The 16,790-nt window shown below is 38.1% G+C and overlaps 1 protein-coding gene across 3 annotated transcripts in view; it reads left to right on the top strand.

Moving 5' to 3' along the window:
• The window catches only part of LOC106947283 (Kv channel-interacting protein 2), a 53,706-nt gene that overhangs the window by 26,226 nt on the left and 10,690 nt on the right, over positions 1-16,790 (top strand). The window contains exon 1 of one of the 3 annotated variants that reach the window (XM_015032178.1): positions 4,630-5,281. The exons of 1 other annotated variant lie outside the window; for it this stretch is intronic. In XM_015032178.1, coding sequence (XP_014887664.1) covers positions 5,176-5,281 — 106 coding nt within the window. In that variant the 5' untranslated portion in view covers positions 4,630-5,175. Of the gene's footprint in view, positions 1-4,629; positions 5,282-13,740; positions 15,924-16,790 lie in introns of those variants that run through there. One more of the 3 variants, XM_015032177.1, reaches the window with a different exon arrangement.

Below are 16,790 nucleotides of genomic sequence, written 5' to 3'. Positions count from 1 at the left end.
GCTCCTTCCTCAGCAACTTCACGTATATGTGTGAATGCAAATTGCCTGTGTATGTTGCAGATATGGTAAGGCTCTGATGGGAAAGTTTCATCGTGTAGTAAATTATTTATTATCAACATTTTCTGATTTACTTAATTTCATGCTAGCTATGCTTTTAACAATAAAAATCGATGACAGAAAAACTCTTTTAACCCGAGATGAACTCATGTAGGTCTGACTTTCACTGTATAGCCCTGAGTTTTATTGTTATTTTTCTTTAGATTTCACCAAACATTTAAGTAGTCACCGATCAAGAGTCTTAAAGGATTTTTTTCTGACCACATTTCTTCCTCAAAGACGATGGCTCCCCACTATCCTTCTAGTTTTTTAATGATGCACTGCACAGTTCTCATCCCAATTTCAGTAGTTTCTGCAGTCTCCTTAGAAGTTTTTCTTTCTGCTTGATTCCAGTGATTTGACCTTTCTTAAACAGACCACCATCTTTCCCACAACCACAGAAAGTCTTTTTCTCTTTTCTTGTTTAGGAAATGAGAAGCTCATTGCATCAGCCGCGGTTAAAAAAAAAAAAAAAAAAAACTTGTGCCAGCTAGAAGACAACTGTCCATGCAATAACTATCCAACAGGAAGCTCATACCTGCATGCATGTGGCAATTTATTTTTGTTATTTTTGTTTTGGCCAGGCAGTGTACACATATATGTGTGCATGTGTATATATGGAGTTTGAGAAAATACCTCCAAACTCTATGTAACAGTGTTTGTTTAGATTGAATGATGGAATATCCTTCTGTAGTTTCAATACCCAAATGTGGTATTTGTGTATTTTTGGACCCGTTTTAACTTCAGGTGACATTCTGTGATCAGCAACAGGTGCGTGAGGGACTGCGTTAAATAACTTAATTCTTCACTCAACTAGTGAACTAGTGAAAACTAGAATCCTTCCAGGACTTTCACTTGCATCTCTTTAAAGAAACTTTAAAGCATTGCAGGAATGTGATGCACACAGAAATTTTAGCTGTTTTCAAATAGCTTTTTTGTCTTTTTGTCTTTATAGTGGATAAACTTGTAATTAGACATGTTTGTCTATTGAAAGAGCCAAGAGTGTATATGTTTTTAGACTCCTTTTTGTTAAATTTTCTTCCAAATCTTTTTATGCTGCCTGTATAACAAAGGGCTGCTTTAGTTTCTTTGCACACCACTGATGTTTCTGTAAAGGATGGAGGTAGATTGGTAAATCAAAGCTGATGCACCTCTTAACAAGAACTGCAAGTAGTTGCAGAGCTGCATCAGTGTTCTACATATGTAAACACAGCGACAGCTTCCACTCCTCTAATCAGCACCAACACAAAGCAGCACCTCCTCCTTGTAATCACTTGTTAGACTTCTGAAAATATATCTCCTTCTTGCAGTTTTGCTGAAAGGTGGAGGAGAAAGTGTGATGTGTGTAGCAGTAGAGGACACATCTGCAGATCCAATTTTCCGTGGTGACAGCCTGAATGAGGTGAAAAAGCCTCCAGGAGGGGACAGATGCTGGTGGCTAATAAAGAATAGATGTCTTTTTCCCCTGAAAACAGAGGAATCTGACCTTAGCAACTCTTGGAACATGTCCTTCCTTTGTTCTTTCATGTTCTCTCTGACTTTTTTTCATTTCTTTGGCAACAGTGTGCCCTTTTCCTCGGTTTCACTCCACCTTTGCATCTCTCCAATCGGATGAAAAATATTCAGTACCTAAATAGGCAGGAAAATCATTTCTAACCAACAGGTTAGGCTCAGATTTCACATTCTGCTGTCTCCGTCTCTGTTGTGAGTGTGTGCTTCGGTATCACTGCGTGTACATTTATTGTTTCTGCGTTAGCACAGCCTGTATACATTACTGTCGTAGAGCGAAGAGATAAACTTCTTGCTGCCTTGTTGCCTTTGCGCTGTATATGAGGATATTGATTTCACACAGAAGTAGTTTTTATGTCACCTTGTCTGACTTGTGTTTACATTTGTGCAACTTTCGGTAGACATTAGGGTGACCCACACTGTCCTCTTCTGTTTATTAGACATTGCGATGCTATAATGAGCTACAGTCTTGAATCACCATGTCTTAAATAAGCGATAGGAATGTCAAGAAAGAAAATCCTCTATGGATCTGAATTGATACGCAGCCTGTTAGCAAAGTTACTACTTTCTTCCACAATTTCTCTGTCAAAAAACATTGAAAGTGAAACACATTGAGACAGTGGGACTCAAAGGGAACACATATGTGTCTGTTATTTGTGCTGCACATGATGATACCCTCACTTGAAGCCATGTTAGCAGAAAACATCAGATGTGGTTGATGGCTACAGCCTGCATGGATTCCTATTCATATTTATTTGTCCAAGTTACAAGCTGACTGACTGACTGATAGTGGTACTTTAAATAATCGCATAACTTATTTCTCTAAACCTGAATGAGTGTGCATGCTGTTTGTCCATTGTGTCTCACATTTCCATTCCACCCCCTTTTTACTACAACGATACCCCTAAAAAAATTCCCGTCCATGCAGCAGTTACCTTATTGCAAATAGTCCATTAGTTTCGTTTAACTCTGGAGGAGCTGCAAAATCATTCAGGTCATACAAATTATCTCTAAAAGGTGATCTGTTAAAAATTCTAAAGTCAAGCTTCCAGCAACAAGTAGATTATATTTATTTCTTTTATTAATATGATCTTAATTTAAAGTTGGTAATCCTTAGCTAAGAGGTGATGGAAACGCAAATTTCCTTTCGAAAACCTTTGCTTCCCCTAAACGGTCTGACTGCCATCGCCACCAGCAGGAATTGTCTTCATCTTAGCATGAACTGCGTTGTGTCCCTTTGACCTGGGTTGTTTTTAACCTGGAAAGCAATATTTTAGTTAAGACTAAGGTGTTTTGCAGAAATAAGGATAGCATAATCTTTGGCAAAAAGCTTGGCTTTATGGCTCTGTTTGTCCATAAAATATTTTAAATTATGAAAACAAGAAACGGTTTGTTTCAGGCTTTCTTTTGAGGTTGTCTATCTCCAAAATTTGCCTTTTCAGATGCACTTACGCTGTCATTTCAGTAATGATTAGAACAAAATTAGAACTTGCTGCTCAGCGTCTTAAAGTTTCATCTTACAGTGCTGCTTTAACCCATTGCTGCTCTCTGCATCTTCCCCACTATCTTAGACAGATGTTGAAGAAACTGGAGTAGGATCCCCACTGGGGTGCATTCCAGCTGGAGTTGGGCTTAATTCCACATAAGTTTTCTGGTTTCAGATCAACGAATGAGTCTTCAGTTTGTATAGAGGTTCCTGTAATTGATCAGTATTCATATCCCACAGAGAGAATTGCATCCTAACAGAGAACGTCATGTGGAAATAATGGATTTTTTTCTCCCATAAACGAGTCAAAGTTTTTCCTAAAGACTCTGTTTGCAGCAGCTGTTTTCCCCAAAGAAAAAAAAAAACAATACTTTATCTCTTTAGAATGAGCAGTGCTCAATTTAAGTTCCTTGGTTAAAGAAACAGTTTCATTACATTTAGAGTTGTCAAGCAGAGTTCACTGAACTTGTAAACATGCTGCTTTGAGCAGATAATTTACTATATAAGCTAATACACTCTTACATTTTTAGTGCTTTAGTAGAAGTTGCAGCAGCTAAATAGAATCCATGAATTATATATATATTGCCAATAAACTGCCTAAATAGGTTATTTAGGGTTTGTTTTTATGCTTCTGTGGAATTGTTTTGTGTCTGGAATGCCACCTAATATAGCAAGAAAGTTTATAAGTATGCAACAGTGCTTCCTTCTTCCTGACCACAACCCCACTTTTCCCCTCCAGTCCACACTTGGCCACACCCCTCCGTGTCTCCACCCACCTTGCTGAGATTTCTCAAAATGTGTAAGGCCTATGCTTTCACACGGGGGTTTGTTACACATTAAGTTTCTTTCTAGTGTTTCTTCCTCGTTTTGCGTTAAATGTTCTCTTGAGCACCACCAGCTGAATGCGTCTTCACAGGTCAACGTAAGTTAATTACACATTTACAAACAGATTTCACAGTCTGGGAGTGACGCATAAAGATTTATGCTCTGTTTGCTTTAATCTTTGGTGTTGGTTTCTTAAATTGAACAGTGCCTGTAATGTTCAATTTAAGAACATTACAAGCACTGTAATGTTCTTAAATTGAACATTACATTGTAAAAAAAAAAAAAAAAAAACCTTACAATTTGTTTCATACAAAACTTTCACAGGAAGACATTTAAAAGTTAATGGAACATGATATCAACCTGTAGGCATTTGCCCGCTGCAGAACGGATGCCACAGTCGCGACGCAGTCAAAAGATGCTTGTTAGGTGATATTTGAATTTGGATGAACATTATTGCATATTGTCTTGCCAATATATTCCACACTCACTTTCCGTTTCCAAGGTAACCTCACTGTGCAAATCAATCAAATGTTACTGGAAAGAGAAGACATTTCTTAGCATCCCCCCCCCCCCACCAACAATCTCTGTGTCACTGTTTGTGCGTGTGCATGATTCTTGCCCACTCTCTGCCGCAGATAGTTTTTCCTCCCTCCCTCTCATTTTCTATGCCATCTCCAACTCATCCTCTCTCCCCTCTTTTTATCTGCCGGCTCTCTCTCACTCACTCTCTTTTCCCCTCACAACATTCACTTCCTGACAACCACTGCCAAAAGGACTAACAAGCAGGCAGCATAGCCCCAGATTCCATCACTCGAGGAGGGCCTAGAAGAAAATAAAAAAAAACACAGACAAGACAGAAGAGAAAAAAAAAAAGTAAAAACTGGAGCCCAGGTGTTTTGACACTTTGGATGTCTGTGTTGCTTGCTTGTAGCTTCAGCATTAATGGCAACCAATGGCGAATAAAGGAGGTTGACTGAGGACAGATTTTGTGAGATAGCAGGGGAATATCAACCGGTTCAAGCCAAGTCGTCTGGAGTATTAATTTGAAGTTTTCACAACTTATTCACCCCTTTTGCATCTGAAAACTTGCAACTGGATTGAAGTTGATACAAAAGCTACGGAGGAGAGTCGAGGACAACTTTCCTAAACTTGGACAAAGTGTTCAGATTGGGCGTGGCTGCGTTGCTGGCAAGGATCAGGGCAGCCCGACTTGGCTTAGTGGTACGGTTCTGGGCGATGACATACGGCGGTCCCCCAGGATGCTGAGCTTGGATGGCTTGGAGATGATCGCTGTGCTGGTGGTAATGGGTCTCTTCATCAAAGTCCTGGAACAATTTGGGATGTTCGAGCCTGTTGGTGGGGAAGGTAAAAATCTTTTTTTTTTTTTTTTAATAATTATGTCAAATATTATTAAAGTTACATCAACGCACAACTGATTGCATGAAAGGTTAGTTTTGTGTGTGCTGCCCTTTTCCTCCGGTCCTCAGTTGGCAGCAGTGCCGCCTAAGGGTTCCTGTTACCGGTGGGCCGTGCAACACTCTATCCCTCCCTCTCCTTCCCAAACACACACACAACCGTGTAACTTTAGCTGTGTGTGTGGACTTTCTCTGCCCCTTGGGTGTGTGCTTTTACCTTTCAATCGATAACACAATGGAAGGAGTGGGTCTGAGTGCTCTGAAGAGACACTAGTTTCACTGAGGGAGTGCCAGCGTTACTTTTAGAGCTCACATTAGCTCACAAGGTTTATATGGGGATGCAGAAAGAAAGGAAATATGGCTCTGCTGCAGATTATAGATCAACATGTTTTGTGGTTTAGATTGACATAATGCATGTTAAGTAACCTCATTTTATTCATTAGGTTTTCTATGAAAAAACCTTTCTTGACATCATAAATTGGCATGTTTTACCTTCAATCCAATGTTTGTGAAAACTGAGTAGATGTATTCTATTCTATTGCAACAGTGCTTCCCTCTGAATATATTATTATATATATGCTATATAGAATAATTTTATATAGAATATAGAATTAGTCTATATTCTAGAAAATAGAATAATATTCTATTCTAATAGAATAGCATATTATGTTCTCATCATCCATCAGTGGGCTAATTCAGTACCAGATGCAAAGTGATAGACATTGACAGTAAATTGGAAAATAATTTCCATCTAACAGATTACAACTCTATTTACTTGGTGTCAATTTACATGTTTCCAATTTCTGCAGATATAAAACAAAGAAAACTTGCGAGAAAAACAAAACAAAATACTGCTTATAAAAAGGTGAAAACGTTTTCTTAGTCAACCGGGCAGTAAGTCCTGATCACCTCTGTGGGTTTTGTTCTTTTCAGCAGAATTGTTTTAATTCAACACTGTATGGTTTTTATCCTTTTTCATGACAAAATTACAATCAAACTTTGGATATTTCTAAAGTCTTTTTTCAAGCCATTCAGAAGTGGACTTGCTGGTATGTTTTGAATCATTTCTGTGCTGCTTAACCCAAATGAGGTTGGTGGGGTTTAGGTCATATGTATAGGTCTATATTTTGAGAGCCATGTATTTTTTTTTTTGAATCCAGGCTCATTACTGCATGCAAATAGATTTTACAGAAGGAAATGGTAACAGTAACAAGTTTACTGAAGTTTTGAGTCTTAAAGGGACTTCTTTATGCTGTTGAGAGACTTTTATTTTATATATTCATTTATTTTTTCTGTCTTATTTTTCATGTCCACATTAACAGCATGTTGATTAAAGTTGTTCCATAAAACTTTGAATTTGGCTCATGTAGATTTGATTTAAATCTGGTTTTATTCTTTTGCTCTTTGTAATTTCTGTACCATAAAACTAATCAGCTGTAGATTGATATACACATTTCTGATTTTCTTTTCTTTGCTACGCCTGTCTTATCAAAAATGACCCAAGTTTTGCCCTCCTTGCCTTCAATCTGCTCAACATTGTTCACATCTTCTTATCACGGTTTTCACTGTGACAATAGGGCAGATGGGCAATCTTGATCCTGTCTGTTCTCCTACCCTGTCAGCAATATGCTGTCTGGATCCCAAGATTTCTCTTTTAATGACCATTAGCACTAATGCGCTGTACTCCAACTATGGATAATAATTTGAGAGACAGGCTTGCAGTATACTAAGATAAAAACAGCAAAGATTGACTTTTTTCCTAGCAGATCATCCTGAAGCCACTTTTCATCCCTGATGCACCCTTTGGACTGACTCCAGCAGTCAAGGTGTGCCAGCAGCTCTGTCATCTAAAAAAAACAAAAAAAAAAACAAAACTTGGAAACCTGCACTCTACGAGTACTTGTATGCAGAGGTAATCAAACACAGATATACGCAAACACATGGAGCTCAATTTACATTATACTTCCATTCTTGAGAGCATTTCAGTGTTTAACATATTTTGATAATATTTTATGAAAATTGCTGCCTTAATGAGAGTATATCTGCGTGTGCCAACTCCTTGGTGAGTACTTAGGCTAATGAAATTTTTTAATGGAGGATCTTAGTCCAGATGGCAGAATGACTGTAGCGTTCAGACTCCTCAGAATCACGAAAGGATTTGGAGACAACTTTTCAGTGTGTGCTATCCACTTTAAGCATGGCTCCGTAATCATTTCTTTGTTCAGACTGAAAGCAACTTATTATGTTGAGTTTTTGCTGTAATGTTTTCATTTATTGACTAGTAAATCAATCTGTTACTTCCACATATTTGCATTAGTCAATATAGTGGCTGCTTCTTTATTTAGGTAATGCATGTTGGTTTTAATTAATATGTTTATGTAATTTTTTTTGTGAACTAAACAATGAAAAGTTGAAAGAAGCAAAAAGAAATTGCATGTTTTTGCCATATTTTTTTTTCTTTTTAAGACCCATTCTGTGTCATTTTCCGGTGAGTCAGAGCAAGGAAAGTGAGGGGAAAAAAAAAAAAAAAAAAAACATTTCAGGCTCATTAATTTAACGAGCTGTGTTGCTGACCCTGCAATAAATAAACAGCATCTAATTTTGCGTAAAAAAGAAAGTAAAGTGAACATCTCCTTTCGAGTGTTTATGAAAAGCACTTTAAGTCTCAAAGTTTTACGAGTTACAGACAGATTTTAAAGAAATGGGTATTGACAGGGATGTGCTATTTAGTTTATGAGGTGGATATTGAATGGGTTGGTCTGTGCAGTACTGAGTGGCATAATGTCTGATGAAACTACTTCCTTCCTTTCTTCGCTTCTTTTTCCATACCTTTACGGAACTTTAATGTACCTTGCAGTACAAAAACAATGATTACGTATAACTCTTTCAGAGTCTGGTAGGCATAGATACCTTTATCTATCTCCCAGTGGTTACTGTTTGTGTATTGTTTCTTTTCGTCTATTTTGTCAAATCTTGAGTGAAAGGTTTGGCATGTTTCCATGTCCACAACAGCATTTTTTCTTGTCTTTCATCGTGAAGGAAATGAACTTGGCACTGGGCTTTGTGAAGTAGTTAATGCCTGCGACAAGACTGAGGACTTGAGGGCTCCTTCATCACTCTTGATACTCTTTTGTGTCATATCCGTTTTAATGACTTAGCAGCTGGACAAGAGCCACAGCTACAATAACAGTCATCGGTCCATTGTCTTTTCTTATTTGAAATCAGGTTGTCGAGGTAAAAGGCCGAGGTTAGAAACTCACACATCCTTCTCCACCAGCTGCTGCTCTTGATTCCAAAGCATTTCTAAGCTGAAATGAATATTTAGCCCCTCCAAAAACATTCTGTCTTTTCCTAGGTCTCCTCCCAGTGGAAAAGACCAGGAAAACCTTCCGAAGAAGACATATTAATTAAGTACTGCCTTGTTTATGTGCAAAGCAGCAGCAGCTCCCTCCAGATTGCTGTGGATGTCAGGGTGATCTAAAGTTAAGCTCAGTCACCCTATGGAGAAAATATTTGACCCTTGTTATGATTCATATCTCATAACCATAGACAGAGGTTGGAATCTAAACAGACTAATAAATTGAGAGCTTCACTCTTTGGCTCAGCTATTTCTTTTTTTCCACACAACTGCAGCAAAAGTTGGTCCTAAATAGTTTTGACATGCCAAACTGCATCATATTTGTGCACTACATTTGGGTTGATAACAATAAATTCCAATAACATAAATGGGAGTTACTATTTATAATGTAAAAAAAAAAAAATTAAATAAGTTCAAAGAGATGGGAATATATATTTTCAAGGCGCTCCAGTGCAATGCTTTAAAGAATCAGATGACAAAATGGAGCAGGCTGAAAAGATCTTTACTCGATGTCTGGAAGACAAAGCTTAATGTTAGGGTTAGAAAGATGTAGGTATCGTTAAGTGCAGAAGCTACATGGTTTATGTCCAAATGTGAAAGCAGCTATTGAAGATGTTAGGCAGTGATAGAGTGGTATTGGTATAATGCAGAAGAATAAGTGCTGTTAAAACGTTTTGCTGGTCACCAGAGGACCCATTTTTGTCTGATTTCATGCACACACCTTTATGTCCATTTGCCCTCCCTGTAATTGCCCTTCAGTTGATAGGCGAGCTAATGGAGAATGGAGTGTGTTTGTGCTCGCAGCAAATTGAGATGGAGCTGCGGTGCTGCACACACTCTAAGGGTTCTCAGAATCATATAGCCTTCACTTTAGAGTCTCAACAGGAAAAGAAATGTCAGGGACAGGCTATTAATTCACAGTAATGAATTGTTTAATAAGTCTTATTTCTGTTGTGTTGCTAAAACAAGGGTGAACAGTATTATCCCTCTTTCAGTGGTTTGGAGCTGAAGTATATCAATAATTTAGTCAACTTTATTAAATCAGCAATGGATGTGAAGGAGTCTGTCCTTGTTGTCCTTGTCTGGGTCTTTTCCATCCCTGCACCGTTGTTAGTTAGCCAGCTATAGATGAGAGCCTGGGAGACAAGGAGGATCACACAGGGGATATCCAATACCAAACTCACCCCTCTCTACCTTATTCTCTCCTTCTTTTGTGTTCCTCTTTTTTGTTCCAGCTGGCCCTGCACCTTTGAATTTGATAGCAGCTGTGCGCATGTCTTCAAGTTAAAAAGACAGTTTGTATGTCAGCTACTATGTGGATGAAAGAGAGGAAGACCAAAAGTTGGTGGTTCAGATCATGTGAGTGAAAAGATAACACTGTGAATGGAGTAATTCACTCTGTCTTTCTCTCCCTGCCATTCACACCAACAGAGCTTTGGTCTTGAACATGTCTGTTTGTGTTTTATTAGAATTTGCAGGAATTTGCATAAATTTATTTTAGAATGAATACCTTATACACTGAGTGAACATTTAGTTTCATATTTGATGTATTAGAAGCAAGAAAAATGGACAAAGTGACATGTTTCCTAAGTTTGTATGATTGTCTTAACCCAAGGAAATGTGTCTGCAGAAATCAGTCTGTGTTACAAAGTGGAACTAATGTGGCTGGCGTCTGTTTTGAAAGTGTGAGACGAGAGCTTTTATTCCTCCTAATCTAAATTTTAAAATGTGTTTGACGAATTAAAATACGTAAATTGTCTAAAACTTGTTTTGCTGATGTAGTGGTGTTGCAACGACAGCTGCTTTTCAAGACACTGGGTGAAAGTTAAATTTATTTGGCTCTCACTCTGAACCTCCAGCTCATACACTTTTTTTCTCTCCGTCTCTTATTGACTTTTTTTTTTCATCTGGCTCTTGACTCGAGTCTTGTACCTACATAAAGTATTAACAAGGGCACAGAAGCCTAGGAGCAGGATTTACCAGAATTAATCATTTACGTCAAACAGCGAGGGGATGGATTTATCCTGTTTTACATTTCCAAAGAAAAGCTACAAGTTGCTGCCGTTCTGCTGCCAATTTGATCCTCGTTCATGGCTGCATCAAAGCAACATTTGGGATAACTTTCCCACTGGCTCGTCTGTTGCTCAGACAAAGTAAACTGTTGTTTGGCTAGAAATGTTGTTGATTTCCTCTGTAAATTAGCTGCTGTGGCAGGAACCTCCCATGCAAATCTCTAGTGGATTAATATCTCTGAACAGATGCAGAAATCCCTGAAGAGGGCTGAGCCTCTCTGTCAGCTGCAAAAAATATTTGTTTTCATTTTTCCCTTTTTGTGGTATCGATCCATTCAGGATGTTTTCTTGATTTGGCGTCTTGCAGCAAACAGTAGAGAGAGGCATGTTTATGCTTTGATGGGAAATAGGCTTAGAGGCTTGTTGTGAACAATGCAAATGCAATTTAGACTGAGTACTTCACTGCTCAGAAACACATGACACAACAGTAAAAGGACAGGAACTGTTGAATCGAGTACAAAAGTGACCCAAAACACAACTTTTATTATTTGGTCTGATTTATTTTTTTATTTTTCATCTCATGCTGTAAAACTACAACACAGAAGTAAGCATGTGTCTATTCTTTCTGAAGAGCTCTGTGTGTGCAAAGGTGCTGAAAATTGTTAATGGCTCAGGTTCTTTTACTGTCATCGCACGGCTAGTCTGGTTCCGACTGGTGCTGAATGTAAATGAAACATAACAGGACGGAGAGGAGAGGTTGTGGGGTGGAGCCAAAAGTCCTCTTGAACACAGAATTGCACATTAAATAGTTGTCTTAACACTGACCTCTACAGGTATGAAAGGGTAATTACAAAGAATGAATTGAGGAAACGTCAGATTATCAGTGCCAACAAGTCTATTACAGATCAAGTTCAGGTTGGCTGCTTTATTTGCTCTGAAATAAGTATGAATTTTGTTTATCTTTCTTTTTTAAATTGGATTTAAATTACAATTCTTTTGATTTGAGTATACTATTTTGAATAACTATACAGTTTTGTTTATCTTATGTTGTAAATTTACCTTGTACATTCTCTTATTCCTATACTTTTTTTTATTTTAAATGTTTTACTTTAGTGTGAATCAGCATGCTTCCACTTAGCTTTAATATTGTTGCTGGAAAACCTGAATGAATTTATTTATTTATTTGGTTAGTGAGCTTGTGCTTAAGGGGACACTCTGCATGTTTTCACTTAATTCACTTGTCAAACTCGAGGCCCAACGGCCAAATCTGGACTGCTATAAGTCTTTACATGGACGTAGACTTCAGTGGGACACATAAATGGGACCTTCAAGATAACAGTTGTGTACTTAAATATACACTGCTCAAAAAAATAAAGGGAACACTCAAATAATACATCCTAGATCTGAATGAATGAAATATTCTCATTGAATACTTTGTTCTGTACAAAGTTGAATGTGCTGACAACAAAATCACACAAAAATCATCAATGGAAATCAAATTTATTAACCAATGGAGGCCTGGATTTGGAGCCACACACACAATTAAAGTGAAATGTTCCCTTTATTTTTTTGAGCAGTATACTTTTATAAATTAAATAAAAACAGTTTTTATCTGTATACTGCCAAATTAGGTAAAAATGAAAAGTTGTTAAATATTAATTAACTACTCATTTTCTAATAAATCATATTTTAATAGTTTGTCAATGGGTAGGTTTATCGATACGTTCTGCCACAGCCGGACCTTTGAGGACATTTAAGATCTTGATGCAGCTCCAAATTAAAGTGAGTTTGACATCCTCACCGTATTGAACAATATCATGTTTTTCAAATTCATTTAGTATTTTCTCTGGTTATCTTTGCCAGATATTAAGGTTAGTTTGATGACCTGAAGCATTTAAGTGTGACTAAAAAAAAGAAAAAGCAAAAACAGAAGAAATCTGTCGGAAACCAAACACTTGCATTGTTAACCCAAAACTAAAAGATGTTTAAGATAAACAAGGGAAATTTAAACATTTTAATAAAAAAAAATGAAAGGTTTACCATTTTTAAAATTTTAAGTCTCTAGCAATTATTTGAGAATAACTTCTGATTTATTATCAACAGTCAGATTTTTATCAGGTCACATCATAGTTGATTTAAGACATTGCCCCACAAAAAAGAATGTTAATATAAACTTCACTTTCGATTACGTTCGTGCATGCAGGATGACATTTGTAAATCTGAGATCTCCAAAGAGAAAAACCTTTTTTTTTCCTTTTTACTTTACCCTCTGTTCATTTGCATTCATCTCTAATTCATGCTGCAAGGACTTGGCCTTGTTACGATCTGTCTGTTTTTTTTTCTGTCTCACATCACCATATTAAAAATATCTTCAAATGCTAATGGTCCATGCAAATGGATCCCTTATTTCATTTGTCTAATTGAAAACACACTAGCCAATTTTGAGCACCATTTGTCAATGACCTCTTGTGTCTCATTTGCTTGATGCTTTCCCACACATGCACGTTTTCCCCCAGTCTCTTAGACGTTTTAATCAGTTTTGAGAGAAATAATTGCCCAGGTAGACGACTAAATATGGAGGCATTTCAATTAGGAGATGTGCCTGGCTTCGGGCAAACTACTCCTCGCGGAGACTAATCAACTAAGACTGATTAACCTAACATTTTATTACCGCCTCAGAGAGAACTTGTGTGTGTGTGTGTGTGTGTGTGTGTGTGTGCGTGTGTGTGTGTATGTGTTCATGTGTCAACATCTACTGTCGATTAAAATTCAGGCAAGTGAATGTCCAACATTATTTTTGGTACAGAGCTTCTCTTGGGGATTCTTTAAGCCATCACTTTCTCAAGCAGATGAGCCGTAAACAGTTTGGGCTAAAATAAGCTCAGTGACTTTTGCATTTGGAATCGAGCTGCCCTAACAGAACCGTTGGAGGTGGTGAGAGCATCGTGGGTGAGTCGGGGTTGGTGAGAATGGACATCTGAGAAGGTTTTCTGGTAAGCTCACCCCTGGCCTGCTAATTATATCACACAGTCTCTCAGTTTCCAAGTAAATTGGAGCAGTGCTTTCAGTCAACTGGCAACAGACTGCACAGACCTTATGCTGGATTAGCAGTGAAAGTGACAGCTGTCATATGGGGAGCTGGATGGAGATTCGCTTATTTACCCAACTTTCCCAACCATCTGTATATCCAATCGCAGCTATTTTGTTAGTTCTGTGTGTCTCCATTTTATTTAAAGCAGATTAATGAGGTTGGCTTGAAATTCAGTTGAAATCAGGTATTTACACAAATGTTTTAACTCAAACATTTGAGTTAATTGGAGACAAACATGTGAATGTATTTCTCAAAATAGATGGTAACATGAAGAAAGAACATTGCGTGGAAGTATTGAACCGACGTCTCAAGACATCAGCCAGGAAGTTAAAGCTCAGGCACAAGTTGATCTTTGAAATGGAGGATGACTTTAAGCATGCTATTAAATTACCTCCAAAGAATCTTAAAGAGGACAAACTCAGAGTTTGGTGGTGGCCGTCACAAAGCAAAGGATCTCAATCGAAGAAAACGTTTGTTTAGCTTCTCTTAGATTTTCTTTTGTAACAAAGGTTTGCCAGTTGAAGTTTAAAGGTTAGTTAGTACCTTACAGCATTCCTGGTATCAAAAAGTCAAATATTTAGTACTGAATGGAAAGTTTAGTACTTTCAAACTGTTATTCAAATTTGTTGACTCTGTGCGATCTGCAGCTCCTGTCCAGATCAACTAAGGACAGGAGCCACTCATAGATTGTAATCTCTGGCTACAATGTGCTGTAGCCAGAGATTGTGTTCTACACAACTTCCTTGTAATTAGAGGTAATTTGATCCACCAAGTCACCCATCTGTCATATCTAACCAACCAGGTCATTCTCGCTTGACATCAGACATCAACAAAGCATTTTCGCCCACACGACCGCATAATCTTTCTTTTATGGTAAATAAAATCCGGGCCATTGATTCTCTATGCAAATCAGACATATCATTATAGTTTTGCTTGTCTAAAACCAGTTTATAGTTTTTCTTTTCAATTTTTTTTTTAAGACAGATAATGTCAGCGACCCAGATGTGAAAGCAGCATCTTCTTTCCTGTCTGAAAGGTTCAGCTCTGTGCAGCATTGCGTATGCACTACATGTTGCCCAGCTTTCACCTCCAGGCTGTGTCTGTGTGTGTGCACATGTGTCGATTTTACACTCAGGGGATATTGTCACATCTGCGAGTTTGCCCACAGTAGCTACTGCGTCAGATGCTTTGGATTTCTGTCGTCACTGTTTTACTCTCGTCCTCTTTGATAATCTTTGTCTTTTTCTTATTCAAAAATCACCATTATCTTTTTTTTTCTGCTTTTCTCATGACAGCTGTTGTGTTCAGCTCTGACTGTTGCATCTCGTCTCTCCTGTCCAAATGTTTCTTCTTGTCTCTTTCCTTAATTCGCTGCCTCGTTATTCTTTTGTTTTCTCCCGTGTTTCCAGCCTCACACCACCTTGTTTCACCTCTTCAACTGCAAGTAGTACTCACCTCCCGTTTCCTCTTCTTAAATTTATCATCCTTTTCCTCCTTCCTCTTTCACTCATCCCCATCACTGACCCAATTAAGCTCGGGAGGGACACAGAGAGTAGCGGAGTGACGGAGCCAAGGCACAGAGTAGAGAGAGTTTCAGAGTCAGAATATGGAAAATCAGAGAGTCTGAAAACAATTGCCACCAACCTGTCAGGACCCACACAGTGAATGGTCCAAACTTCACCTGGAAGCTAAACAACCTCTGACAGGCTGCTGGAGGCGGAGGAGGGAGTCCGCATCCCCACCGGCTTTTTCTTTCCGCTCTGGAAGAAGAAACAAGGAGAATAATAATCTATTTTCAGTGAAAAATAAAGAGGGTGGGGATCCGTGCGGAGTTAGGATGGCTGGACACGGCACGTAGAGGAGGACTGAGAAACAAGGACAGCACATTCCTTTTTGGAAACTATTTGTTGAGGGGGGGAGGAGGTGTCCGAAGGTGGTCTTCTCCCCCCGCAAGGCAAGAGTAAGATTTGTGTGAACAGGAACATAGGGAGAGCAAAGGAGGAAAGGATGCATCTGTTCTTCCGAGACAAGTGGGAGGTGGAGGGGCTGCAGACTGTGGGCATCCTCCTGGTGGTCTGCAGCTCCCTCAAACTGATGCACTTTCTGGGGCTTATCGACATCTCTGTGGCAGGTAAGGGAAGTGTTTGGGAAGGAGCAGAAACCCTGGAGTTAGTCAAAATATTTAATGAGGTGATGGGACAGTGGGGAAACACTCAGCTGGCAGGAGGCAGGAATGCTGTCTGTGTGTGTGTGTGTGGGCGTGTGTGTGTGTCTGTGTCTATTTCTTTAGAGTTAAACATGACATCTTGTCATACCAATTTCCCACACTCATTCTGTGCCGCTAATGTGTGGCTGGATGGTTTTGGAACATCTTCTGCGAGAAGAATTTTTCTAGGAAACAACAAACTCTGGGCATTACTTTGTACCTTTAATAGAACAGAATTTATACCTATGATGGAGTTATTCTCTAGTTCACTATGATACAATTGTGCATTTGAAGTCCTCCGATTTGTTTACACAATAGAAAACTACAATTTACTCTGGATTTCTGAATGAATTTTTATCAAAGGCTATTAAGAAAAGTTGTGTGTTTTTATTCATAAAGTTATGATAATATAGCAGTTATTATTAGTAGTAGTAGTAGTAGTGGCAACAGTCATAGCAGCAGTATAATAATTTTAGTATAACCTTTAATTATTTGTAGTTATAGGTTATTAGTAAAAATTATTTTCAAATTATTTGTTATTTCAATTTTGTTTGAGTTCTAGGGATAATTTCTTTACCCCATGAAGCATTTATTTATTTATTGATTGATTGATTGATTGATTGATTGATTGATTGATTGATTATTACTACATATACTTGTTATCTAAACATACATATCCTTTTAGGGTTGCAGGTATTATTACGGCTATATTTTAATAAAGTAAAGGGCAATTCCAGTAGCCAAATGAGTTCACAATTGTTTTTTTTTCTTTTCTAGGAACTAGTAATAATA

Source organism: Poecilia latipinna, unplaced genomic scaffold, assembly GCF_001443285.1.
Source record: "Poecilia latipinna isolate Pla-1442-1.1 unplaced genomic scaffold, P_latipinna-1.0 Scaffold232, whole genome shotgun sequence".
In the NCBI taxonomy this organism is placed as follows: Eukaryota; Metazoa; Chordata; class Actinopteri; order Cyprinodontiformes; family Poeciliidae; genus Poecilia; species Poecilia latipinna.
This window is presented reverse-complemented; position numbering and strand designations above follow the sequence as displayed.